The sequence below is a fragment of the Punica granatum genome, unplaced genomic scaffold (genome assembly GCF_007655135.1).
Source record: "Punica granatum isolate Tunisia-2019 unplaced genomic scaffold, ASM765513v2 Contig00391, whole genome shotgun sequence".
NCBI classification, from domain to species: Eukaryota; Viridiplantae; Streptophyta; class Magnoliopsida; order Myrtales; family Lythraceae; genus Punica; species Punica granatum.
The window spans coordinates 24,267-35,850 of NW_022204311.1; the positions used below are offsets into that span (position 1 = coordinate 24,267).

At 38.5% G+C, this 11,584-nt stretch overlaps 2 protein-coding genes across 2 annotated transcripts; both read left to right on the forward strand.

Moving 5' to 3' along the window:
- Positions 1-995: 995 nt before the first annotated feature.
- On the forward strand, positions 996-3,087 carry LOC116190215. Its single transcript, XM_031519875.1, has 3 exons — positions 996-1,375; positions 1,889-2,048; positions 2,683-3,087. The coding sequence occupies exons 1-3, from the start codon at positions 1,179-1,181 to the stop codon at positions 2,875-2,877; spliced, it is 552 nt and encodes a 183-aa protein (XP_031375735.1). The 5' UTR covers positions 996-1,178; the 3' UTR covers positions 2,878-3,087.
- A 1,221-nt stretch (positions 3,088-4,308) lies between these two features.
- On the forward strand, positions 4,309-11,415 carry LOC116190214. The gene is made up of 6 exons (XM_031519873.1): positions 4,309-4,363; positions 4,518-4,680; positions 8,366-8,540; positions 8,989-9,117; positions 9,224-9,817; positions 10,288-11,415. The coding sequence occupies exons 1-6, from the start codon at positions 4,309-4,311 to the stop codon at positions 10,978-10,980; spliced, it is 1,809 nt and encodes a 602-aa protein (XP_031375733.1). The 3' UTR covers positions 10,981-11,415.
- The last annotated feature ends 169 nt before the right edge of the window (positions 11,416-11,584 follow it).

An 11,584-nucleotide genomic window follows, 5' to 3' on the forward strand; every position in this document is an offset into this window, starting at 1 on the left:
TAAATAAAGGAAAAAATCATTAAAAATATAAAATTGGATGGAAGTGGCTGCGGGTGGGAAAAAACTCGCCACGTCCATCCCATGGGCGAGAATTCTATTATTACTAATGAAATAATAATTCTTAGATTTTGATAAAATTTCAACTATGCCATAGGGACTAGTTAGATTTAGCAAAATTACACCATTTGTTTGGGGTCAGGAAAAAATTCACACGGAAACTAATTTTAGAAAAAAGTAATTCATTGTGAGAATTAGAAGGGCATTATGAAGGTTATAAGAGGAAAAAAAACACTTTTAGTTTTCAATCTTTCGCGTTAGTATCATTTTCGTCATAAATAGTCTTTTCCATTCTCGTCCTCAACCTTTCGTCTTTTGCCACTTTAGTCATGCCATCTATTTTTCCGTTAAAATATTCATTTTCCATCAAAAATTAATTTAAAAACAATTATAATCTTTAAAATTTTTAAAAACATAGAAAAACTATATATAGAAAAAAGAAACTAAACGATAGGGGACAGGGCTAGGGGTGCCCCCGATAGAGGTCGCCGGCAAGGTTAGACCTTGTTGGTGACCTTTGTTTCGGGGGGGGGGGGGGGCGCTTGTTTTCCCTCGATTTAAAAGATTGGGCGAAATCTCAATCTTAGAGGACTATCAAGCTTTAAGATAATTAAAAAAAAATCGGGATTGATGGTGGTCTCATCGGCGACCACCGCCTCTTAGAGATCGTTGCTGCCAAAGGAGGCACAAGGAGGCACTGACAATCTCGAAGGAGGAGATGGTGGCCCCTATTTTAGAATTCATATTCATAAACTTTTTATATACATTTTATTTTACAATTGAAAAAGGCTTTAAAGTTATTTACAATTGGGCCACAGATCTTCTTAGATTTTCTAATTAGGCCCCAAACAAGTTCCGACTACTCGTGACCCGGTTCCTGCGCGAAAAGCCGAAAATAGTCCGAAAATAAAAAAAGCCGCGGCTTCTCTTTTGCTTCTCTGTGCGTTGCTCCTCTCCTCCGCCCAATCTCTCTCTCTCTCTCTCCTCCCATCTGCCCAATGCTCTCTTCCTCCTCAAACCACAGCAAAACCCTCCTCACTCCTCCCCTCTCCTCCTTCTCCCACAAACCCTAACCGCCAATTCCTCTTCCGCCACCTCCTCGGCCAATCAATCGACCCCAGATGGCCTCCCGGGACCAAGCCCTATCACTCCTAGCCGCCGCAAACAACCACGGCGACTTGGCGGTGAAGCTCTCGTCTCTCAAGCAGGTCAGGGACATTCTCCTCGCCGTGGACCCTTCCCTCGCATCAGAGCTCTTCCCTTACCTTGCCGAGCTCCAGTCCTCGCCCCAGAGCCTCGTCAGGAAGTCTCTCGTCGAGTCAGTGCCCCCTAACCCTATAAATTCTTCTTCTTTAGTCCGGGAAAGTCCTGAATTTTTGACCTTTTGGAAGGGTTGAATCGGAATCGTGTGTGCTGCCTGCTAATTATGCGTCGAGTCAGTGTTGGAAGCTCGTCTTATGGCATAGGGTTCAATTTTTAACATGCTAACTCTAGTAGCAGAAAGAAAGTAAAAGGGAAAGGAAAAAGAAGAAAAATTTACTGCCAATGTGCTGCATCTTCTCTTCTTTTCCCCTTAAATTTTATCAATTTGATGTGTTATGGGAATGAAAAATGAAGAATTTTGTGTTAAGCTACTCCGTTCCGGCAAAAGAACCCTGTGACTATTCATAAATAAGACATGAACATATCCCTTAACAGCACAGTGCCTAATACTGGATCTGCCAAAACTGACAGCTGTGGTGTTCAAGTGTGTGAGTTGTGCTTTTATTGTTGGTGCTCCGAGTCATGTTGGTTTGAAATCCAGTCTGATGTTATATTTTGTATTTATTAGGATAGTGGAAGAGATTGGGTCGAAAGCAATGGAATACTTGGCAGTATTGATGCCAGTCTTACTGGCATTATTGAGAGATGCTGATCCAGATGTTGCAGCACAGTCCGTCATCAGTGGCACGAAGCTCTTCAGTGGTATTCTCGAGGAGATGGCAGTGCAGGTCTCTCAATTTCCCTTACCCGGACTTAATATCCAATTCTAGGATGTCATGATCAGGTCAAACAGCTGTTATATCATGTAGGATTCTTACGGTTACTGCATTGGATTGAGGTCATTGAAGAGTTTTAAAAGCAGTCAATGCTCGTGATAGATTTCTATAGATGGTTGTTCATAAATATTCTTGTGATTGTTTATATCTCATTTTCCTAATAAGTTACTTGAGATATATGGTCAAAATTTGTACACAAACATGGTGTTTCTCTATAGAATATTTGTAGCTCTTATAATGTCTGTTTAAATATCTGAGTTCTATCATAGGAACCTGAACTAGCTCTCCTGTATTTCATGCATATGCATACGCGTGTGTGTGTTTATCATGTTGGGCGACAATTGCCTTTTCTTTATTTTTTATTTTTATTTTTAAATTATATATAATTTAGTTTAGCCTATCAAACATCCTGGCATACGGTCGAGCTGATCATGATTTCTGTGGCTTCATGCTATTTGAATCAGTATTCATGAGTTCCTTTTCCTGCTCATATCTCATACTGGTAGTGTGACATGTGCTAATGATTAAATTCTGATGTCCTTTCATCCTCTAATTCCAAATGCTCATGGACATTGTTCTTAACTAGATGCATCACCGAGGAAAAGTCGAGAGGTGGCTTGAAGATCTTTGGACGTGGATGGTTAAGTTCAAAGATGATGTGTATACCATTGCAATTGAGGTATTTGGAGAACGTATATGTGGATTTCATCAGCTGGTCATGACATCCGAGTTAGATTCATTGTTGATGGCCCGAATTCTAACTAATTGTGGACATGGATAGTTTTCTCATCTTCTGTTTTGTAACCATTGTGCAAGATGGATAGACATTGGAGCTGTACAAAAGTTATGCAGTGAAATGTCTACGGTTACTTTGTTGTAAAAGGTGCTTGATAATTTCACTTTCTAAAAGATAGACTGATAAAATGCAATCCCGAAAGAATTTCAGCCAAGCTGCTTTGGAACTTTACTTCCAATTTCACTTGGTGTGGTATAGATATATGTTCAATCCTTATGGCTATTGTTGTCTAGAATCCTAAAATGGATGATTTCTGAAAGTGGATTAAATGGTTAGGTATAATACAGATGTATCAAGATTTATGGTTGCTCTACAATGCCCAAGAGTTAGCTTTGGGGAAAAAGAAGAAGCCACCTATATATCTCTTGAGGCATTTGGTTAAATGAGCTGTGCACATCGAAAAGAAGTCATTTGGGGCTCTGATGCACTTTGGGAATAGTTGGAGTGTCCCTACTTGTGTTGACAGCTTGTATACAAGTTTTTCTCCCCGTCTTTCATTCAATTACTGCTTCTGCTTACATATACTCAGCAAAAGAAAAAAAATGGGGAAAAATCAGAGCACTCCATTACCACGAACTCGAAAAGCTAGAAGAGGGGAGGACTTGGGGAAGAGCGAAACTTTTAAATTCCACCATTATATTTGAGCTTATAGCCAAAATAGATATTTGATGTAAGAATTTTGATGTTTATATTTCATAAATGGAAGCTGTATCCACAACATGTAAGCAAATTTTGAAAATTTGAATTTTTAAACTCAATAATATTAATAGTAATGTCTGTGGACGGCCTACAAATACAACTAAAATTGATAATTATGGGCACTAGAAAGGACATTCAACTCATTATCTTATAAATGTATTTAGGAGAGTCAATCAAGAGAATTAGTTTGTCAAGACATTTTGTAGCTTTTGATTAGGATCTTTGTCAATACCAGTTGCTTGCTTGCAATGTGGAGGTCGGTTTCTGTACTGATTGTGAAGACAAATTTTGTCCCATTTGCAGAGGCTTGTTTTTCCCTTTCTGCTGAAATTTTCAGAGGCATCTTGATTGTAGCTCTGAGTTAGTTTAATTAATTATTTCTAGATAGACAGCACTTACTCTTTCTTTAAATAAACATGATGGTATGAGCACAGGATTATGATCTTTGTGCAAATAGAGACATTAATGGGATTCTGAAATGATATTATGTATCTTCTGTGCAATGACAGTTAACCTGCTTTTTAAAACTCAAACTGCTCTATTTTCTTGCATGGGCACATCAAGTTAAGAATGCAGTTATCAGGCTGCAATAGTGAAAAGCTCAAGTTTATTTTTTAGCATTTTCATTTAATTTGTGGTGCTAATTTGGGAGTTTCTCGATGTTGCAGATAGGTCCTGTTCGTACGAGACTGTTGGCGTTAAAATTCTTGGAGACATATGTTTTCACTTTTCTCACCTGACAAGAATGATTCTGGAAGACCTGTGGTCGCAGGTACTTTTTGTCTCTTTTTTTCCAAAATGAGAGTGTTAACATTCTGCTAGGACGTTTAAGTTGTGTTTCGTCAAGGTTGACTGTGCTTTTATGTTCATTTTTCTCTTATCGTGACATGACGAGCTGACTCAATGTGTATCATTATTTGTAATAGGGAGCAGACACGTATTTAATGTTTCATGGCTAGTTGGAGGCCACCCTGTTCTTGATCCAGCTGTGTACATAGCAGAAGCGAAAAGGATCGTTGGAACTTTATTCGATCTGCTCAAAACAGCTAGTAGTCTTCCAGGATGTCTGACAGTTACCATTGTCAATTGGTGAGCTCACAAACTACAGTTAGTTTATGATCCAAATTATACTGCTAATTAGCGTGGCTTTGTTAATCTTCAAGTATGACAATACACTAGTCATGACACCGTGCCATGTGTGTTTACATTCCTTCATGACTTGATTAGGCTCGCTGACATATTAAATACTGACTCTATTATTTGGTTAAACATATGGCAAAGTTAAGGATTGAGGCTTCCTTTCAATTTAGTTGAATCAAACACTCATTGCATTCTCTTTCTTGTTGGTAAATCATGGTGTCGAGTTGTTGTCTTGGCATGTATGCTTGATCTTTTAGGTTGCATATATAGTTGAACTAGCTTCTCCTGTTCGCGGAGCCCTGACATTTTAAATTCATCCGTGTCTGCCATCTTAATTTCTGTAGGAGAGTCCTTGTTGGATTGGCGTGCAGTTGCAATTTTCATTATTTTAGGATTTGAATTTATTGTGATGATTTCTGTGTAGTCTAACCTGAATTTGTTATGTTCAACTACTTGGACTTGGGCAAATTAAGTAGATCGCTCTGTTTTCAATGATTGATGAAATTAGTTCTGGGGAAAGTGTTTGAGATTTCTACTAGACATTGACCTTGCAAGGGTTTAGACAATTGGTGGATTGCTTGAGAGCTTGCTATAGTCAATAAACGGCATAGGGATCCTCAGACTCTTTTGTAGTATGCATCTGTCTTGATTGTGTATACAAGATTGATCAGCAATTGTCTCAATCCTTTAGAAGATGTAGTTGTATAAGTTGTTCTTTGCTTCCTACACTTATTAGCTCGGTGCTGTTTGTTGGATGGCAACTTTTCCTTTTGAGGCCAGCATTTTCTTTATTCCAATGAGGCATCTCCATAAATGCCAGCCACAAGGGGTAGCTGATAAAATTGTCGGAATTATTGTTTTCACTCTACTGGCTGATGTACTAGGGAGCTTTAGTTTGAAGCATAAAAGGCGATTCTGGGTGATTTGGTTGTGGTTTCCTTTATTTTTTGCAAAGAAGTGATATACTTATAATTTTGATGCGTGCATGGCATTAACTTTTTAGTTTCTACTGCACGGCAACTTTCTGCTCTGCTGATGTCTTTAAATAGCTTCAGATTACAAAGGCCTTAAAATGTTAATTTAGAGATAAAATGAAGTTTGCCTGCTGTTTTACACACTTAATTTGGAGGGATAACTGAGGCTTGGAACAGGTAGTACAACGCCTTCTGCATTTGCCTGATATTATTGCAGTGTGCTGTCGAGCTATCCTTTAAGGAGTTGATGGCTTCAAGTACTGCTGCCTTCGCTGGTTCTGAAACTTGGAGTACCTGAGCTAGACAATGTGATACTGGACTACTTAAGCTGATAGAAACTTTGCAGTTAAAGGAAGCAATTATGCCTTGTAAACTGTCAGCTAGGCCATAAAATATAACATTCTTTCATTTATCTGCTGCATTTGCCTGCAGCTGGTTATGTATATAAATCCTTGATAACAGATTATACACATTTTATACCATAATGATTGAGAGTACTTTATACAGGAATTTCTTCTCTTTCATACTGGGCTCACTTTTTCCCTCTCTGGTTGCCATCAAATCTACAAATCTTTTGTTTAGATTTGTTTGCCTTTCAAAGCCAAGAGAAACATGAAAATGGTCGGTTTATATGAGTCAATTTCCACAGAAACGTCTAAATTGCCATCTGCCTCCTCATTCCTATCGAGTTGTGCTTCTGCATGATATGTATTAAGTGTGTTTTTGGAACATCACGTTCTGTTCAATGTTTAATTTCAGTTACTTTGATAAAATTTGCACCCAGCAGAATTCTGATCTTTGGGCAAAAGTAGTAAGAGAGCTCACTGGTTGATTTTGCCATCTGATAAGGGAGCTAAGGGTGAAGCTGAGGCCGATATCCTTTCTACTTCTATCTTGATCATTTTTTTAATTAAAAAAAAAAATCAAAGTTTTGGTAGTTTAGTTTGAAATCTGACTTTTAATAACCAAACTATGTACCTTTCTGTTTTCTTCAGTTTGTTGGGATAAAAGTCCCATGGGAAATGTAATTTAAAAGCGCATAGTATATTGTCTAAACACGCAATATCTGCAGCTTACCATAGCAAAGTTTATTCCAAGGTTGTGCAAAACACACTTGTGCATGAGATGTTTAGCGGACTGACATACGGAATGCAGTTGTCTTCAATATGCCCTGTAATTATCCATTATTTGCAAAGGCTCATGTGAAAATTCGGCTTTTGCGAAGATTACATGTCTTCCTTCTGCTTATTTTGGTCGTCAACAAAATTCGTAAACTGCTAGAGAAGATGCATATTTTCCCAGTTGGTGTCAAATGTTTATATTTCATTCAAAGGGAGCAACTACGCAGTGTATTTTTTTGGTGTGAGTCGAAATTGGACATGTAGTCAGATGATTTGGTAGAGTTCTGGCAAACTTGTGCTATCGATTTTGTAAATTACTTTTACTTTTTATAAGTATTTTGTAAATTGTTCTCAAAGCAAAACAAAAATGACTTGCTGTAGTTTGAAACCCCTGTTTTGTGCGGGGGTAAATAAATTCTAAGTGCGTGATCTGCATTCTGTTCATGATGTTGATAAAAGAAGTTGAAGGATGTGGTTTGTTAAGTTGCTGTTGCTAAAATCGCAAGATATGGTGTGCATTGTTTCTAAAAGCCTAAGAAACAAATAGGAGTCTTTGCTCCATTATCACGATAACGAAATATTTTTAAAGTTACAGTACCTGGGGTTCTCTTTGAGTATCTGCACTACTTGCTTCACTACTCTAATTGTATTATGGATTCTGAATTGCATATTTGGATTTTTTTTGATACCTTATGGTGATGGTTCATAATTTGTCATTCACAATACTGGTGAAATATTGAGGGAGCTGAATTTGCAGATGCATCCTCCAAAGTCTTATTGGATCAGTAAACGATAATGTTGAACCTTCTTACGTGGGGTTCTGTCTGAAAAGTTAAACTATGACTAGTCAATGTTGTTATAGACTGCTCTTGCAACGTAGGAATTTGATGTCCGGCTCTGTTAGTTTCCTCAGGCATATGCTTCATGGCAGTCCTGAGTTGGTTCTGTGTTTGTCTAATTGGAAGTCAATCTAGCTGAGTCTCTGTCAGATGGAATGGACTATGGAGCCTCCTAAGACACAGTCAGGCATGTCATTAGGAGCTATGAGTTGGCTGGTAGTTATCGTTAATGTAACGGAGATAAAATGGATTTAGTATGCCGCTGGATGCATCTTACCAGTCATTTAAAAAGGGAAGTGTAGAGAATGCGCAACATAACTATGCGCCGGAACATCTCTTTCATTGCATTCATGACTACCCCTGTCCTCTAGGACTTAATGGCTTTGTTCCAATGCTTCTGCAACATCCTCAACATAGGATGGGATCAGGCATGTCTATCGGTTAAGATTCATGATTCTGATGTTCTCGTCACGACTCTTCCATTTCTTCCCCCTTTTGACAATGCGCATTTTTGGGAAGAGTAACCTTTGATAGTGGTTTTCTTACAATATGTTGCACATAATCATATCTATGGTTCTTCTTACTTTAATGAACCATATTTTCAGTTGGCACCTACATCCTTTTTTGCGATGCAGGGGGTTAAATTTGCATCCTGTCCTTTATTGTACTCCTAATGCTTTTGAAATTTTCTCTTTGACAGTCTTGCAGCTATTGCTAGAAAGAGGCCACAGTACTTCAGCACAATCTTCTCAGTATTGCTCGACTTTAATCTCAACTTTCAGACGGCGAAGGGTTTTCATGCTCCCAGCGTTCAATATTCTTTTAGAACTGCTTTTTTGGGATTTCTTAGGTGTACATATCCTCCAATTGTAGAGGTACAGTCCTTTTACTATTTAGCCGTGTTTTAAGAGATATACATTTTGTTCTCTTTACTGTATATTTAATAGTCAAAAACATGATAATGGGATAATGGTTTTTGATTGTGAGACTCAGAATCATTTGTTCATCTATATATGTGGATCTTGCTCTAATTGTACTCTCCTCTCGTATAAGTTACAGTTTTACTTCAAATGGTTTGTTTCTTCAAGCATCTCTGCAAAGTGCTGCTTTGATGTTCAAATGAATGCAGTTTTTCTTTTATCAGTAAAACTTCATGTTCTTGACTATTTATCCTGGGGTTGTCAAGGGTAAATTTTCAGTTAGTAATAGCCGCTCAGCATTTTTCCTGGCCTGTCTGTTGAAACTATAAAATCTATTCAAAGGAACTCTCTTTCAGCCAATTCTGGCTCATGATTCATTCGTTTGGTTTCATTTCGCTTTCAGTCAAGGGAGAGATTACTTAGGGCTCTACGAGCAATGAATGCTGGAGATGCTGCTGAACAAGCCATTAGACAAGTTGATAAGCTCCTAAGAAGTGCTGAGCGAGCTTCTCGTGATTTCCGTATAACTAAGGTTTGATAGACCAATTGATGAATTCCATTATTATTATAGGCTATAAGCTTAATAAACACAATCAGCTTTTTGTTGGATTTCTCTAACAACTTTCCATAACCGTCAGGATGATCACCTAACCATCCAGACGCCCTTTCCTGGGGATATAATGAAGAAAAGGTCTCTCCATCAGGAGGAAGACGATTTTTCCTATAATAATCATGAAATGCATTCTAAGCGAACTCGCTATGGTTTCAATGCCAATCCTGTTTTGCCTGTTCAAACCACTGATTTAATGAATGGTTCTCTCTCTGCGAATGAGGACTCCCCTAATGTTCCAGCATTTGATGGTGACGAGTTGACGCCGGCTGAACAAATGATTGCTATGATTGGTGCTTTGCTGGCTGAAGGGGAAAGAGGTGCTGAGTCACTTGAAATTCTCATTACAAAAATGCATCCTGATATGTTGGCAGATATTGTAATAACGAATATGAAGCACCTGCCCAAAGTCTCTCCACCATTAACAAGGCTTGGGACCTCGCAAGCAACCCCACAGGTTGGATCTCTAAGTCTTCCATCCCAAATTTCTGCACTGCATGGAATTCAAGTTTCCACTGGACAAGTGCCGCATCCTTATGCACCTGCAACAAGTTCTCTGTATTCTGATGCAACTACTGCTGTTAGTAATTCACCAGCAGAGTCTAGGCGTGATCCACGGAGGGTAAGCCCACCTTTTTTCATCTGTGTTGTCTCCCTCTTGTTCTCCGTTTGTTTTCCTTTGTCCATTAGTACGAATGTCTGACTAGCAATATGATCAATCTAATTTGTAATTTATAAAAACCAGTCTGAGCCAGCTGGTTCTCTCAGCAAACTAGCCTGAAGCACAACAATAATATAATTTCTATATTATGGATAGTCATTGTCTGAAGTGGTAAGGAGCGGAGAGGAGAGGCTCAACTCGCTCTTTTAACATGATATGTTCGCCCAAATGGGCTTAGTGCGAGGGCCTGGCCTTACCTGATTCCATGGGCAAGTAGGATGTCTGTTGGGCTAGAATGAACTACACATGGAGTCTCTTACCAGGGAAGAGAAGAAAACGTCCAGTCCTCATCTCTCTGCTTTGGTGTCAGAGGCAAAGATCTTGGGAGTATGGTTGTATGTTGAACTTATCTTTCCTACTATTTTCTTCAGGATCCACGTCGCCATGATCCACGACTAGCATTGCCAGCTGAACTTCCTTCTACACCAAATATGGATGAGTCTGTTGCTACAAAATCAGACTGGGAGAGTTCTAGTGTGAGTAAGCCTCCTCCATCAGCTGTTGCAATCAGTGGTAAAACTCCTATAATGCCGTCCATCCCAAAAATCAAGACTGATGAAGACACGTTTGAATATGCTTCAAATTCCGAAACTATCAAGCAAACTCCTGAAGTCGAGGTTCCTGATGATGCTAAGGATAAAGCCCAAACTATTGAGGTCAAATTTTCATCAGATTCTCCCTTTTCTCCAAGACAAATGGATGAAAATGATTCAGTTGCAGCTAAGGCAGAGGTTATGGAGCCGCATGAGTCTGAGATGACAGATATTGAAGAAATGGAGCAACATTCTCCAGCTGAAAGCCCTTCTGTGTTGGAAGATACGGTACAGGAACTACCTACTGTTCCTCCATATGTTGAACTTATCAGAGAACAGGAAATTAATGTGCAAAAGTTGTCAGTAAGGCGGATAATAGAATCGTACAAGCACCTTACTGGAAAAGAATGTGAAGACATGAGGATATCATTAATTGCTCGGTTGGTTGCTCAGGTATCTCTAACATTTTATAGGAATTTCAGTTTCTTGAGGCTGAACTACTCTGTAGGTGGTTATTGCAACTTCCTATAATGAGTTTGTTGTTGTGAAAGTCTTTTGAGTGGATTGATTTATGTCCTTGGAGTATTTTGCTAAACTTACATGCATGTTTTTAAGTGATGCTTTGATTATGTTAACACACTGATTAGAAAGATTTTATATCAGTAAGAATAATTAAGAAAATTTGGTAATAATAAATTCAGTTGCTTTAAATAAGCTGATAGTTTGTTGTGCATATTCCCTTTACAAAAGTTGTGGCTGCTTTCTTTTCTTCCTTGTACTTTTCTCATTACTTATGGGACTTGTTATCTTCTTCTGCTTGGAATATGGAAAACCAAACTTTTATTTGTTCAAGCAGATTGGTATTAACGTGCTTCTCTGTATTCCTTTAGTCCCGTTTATTCTGGCTTTAGATATTTCTTTAGGTATTCCAAATTATATTGCGGTAGCTGCATAGGTTTTCGTGAATAAACAGGCTGTGGTTCTGTCTTCTTTGAGATGCACTACTTTCTCAATCTCTTCATAATAAGCAGCTAAGACTAAAATGAAATGTGAAGTTTAGGGATAGTAATTTTCAGCGATGATTTGTTAGTAAAATGGCTCTGATGCTCAGTTTTAGGCACTTGATAGTGAGTTC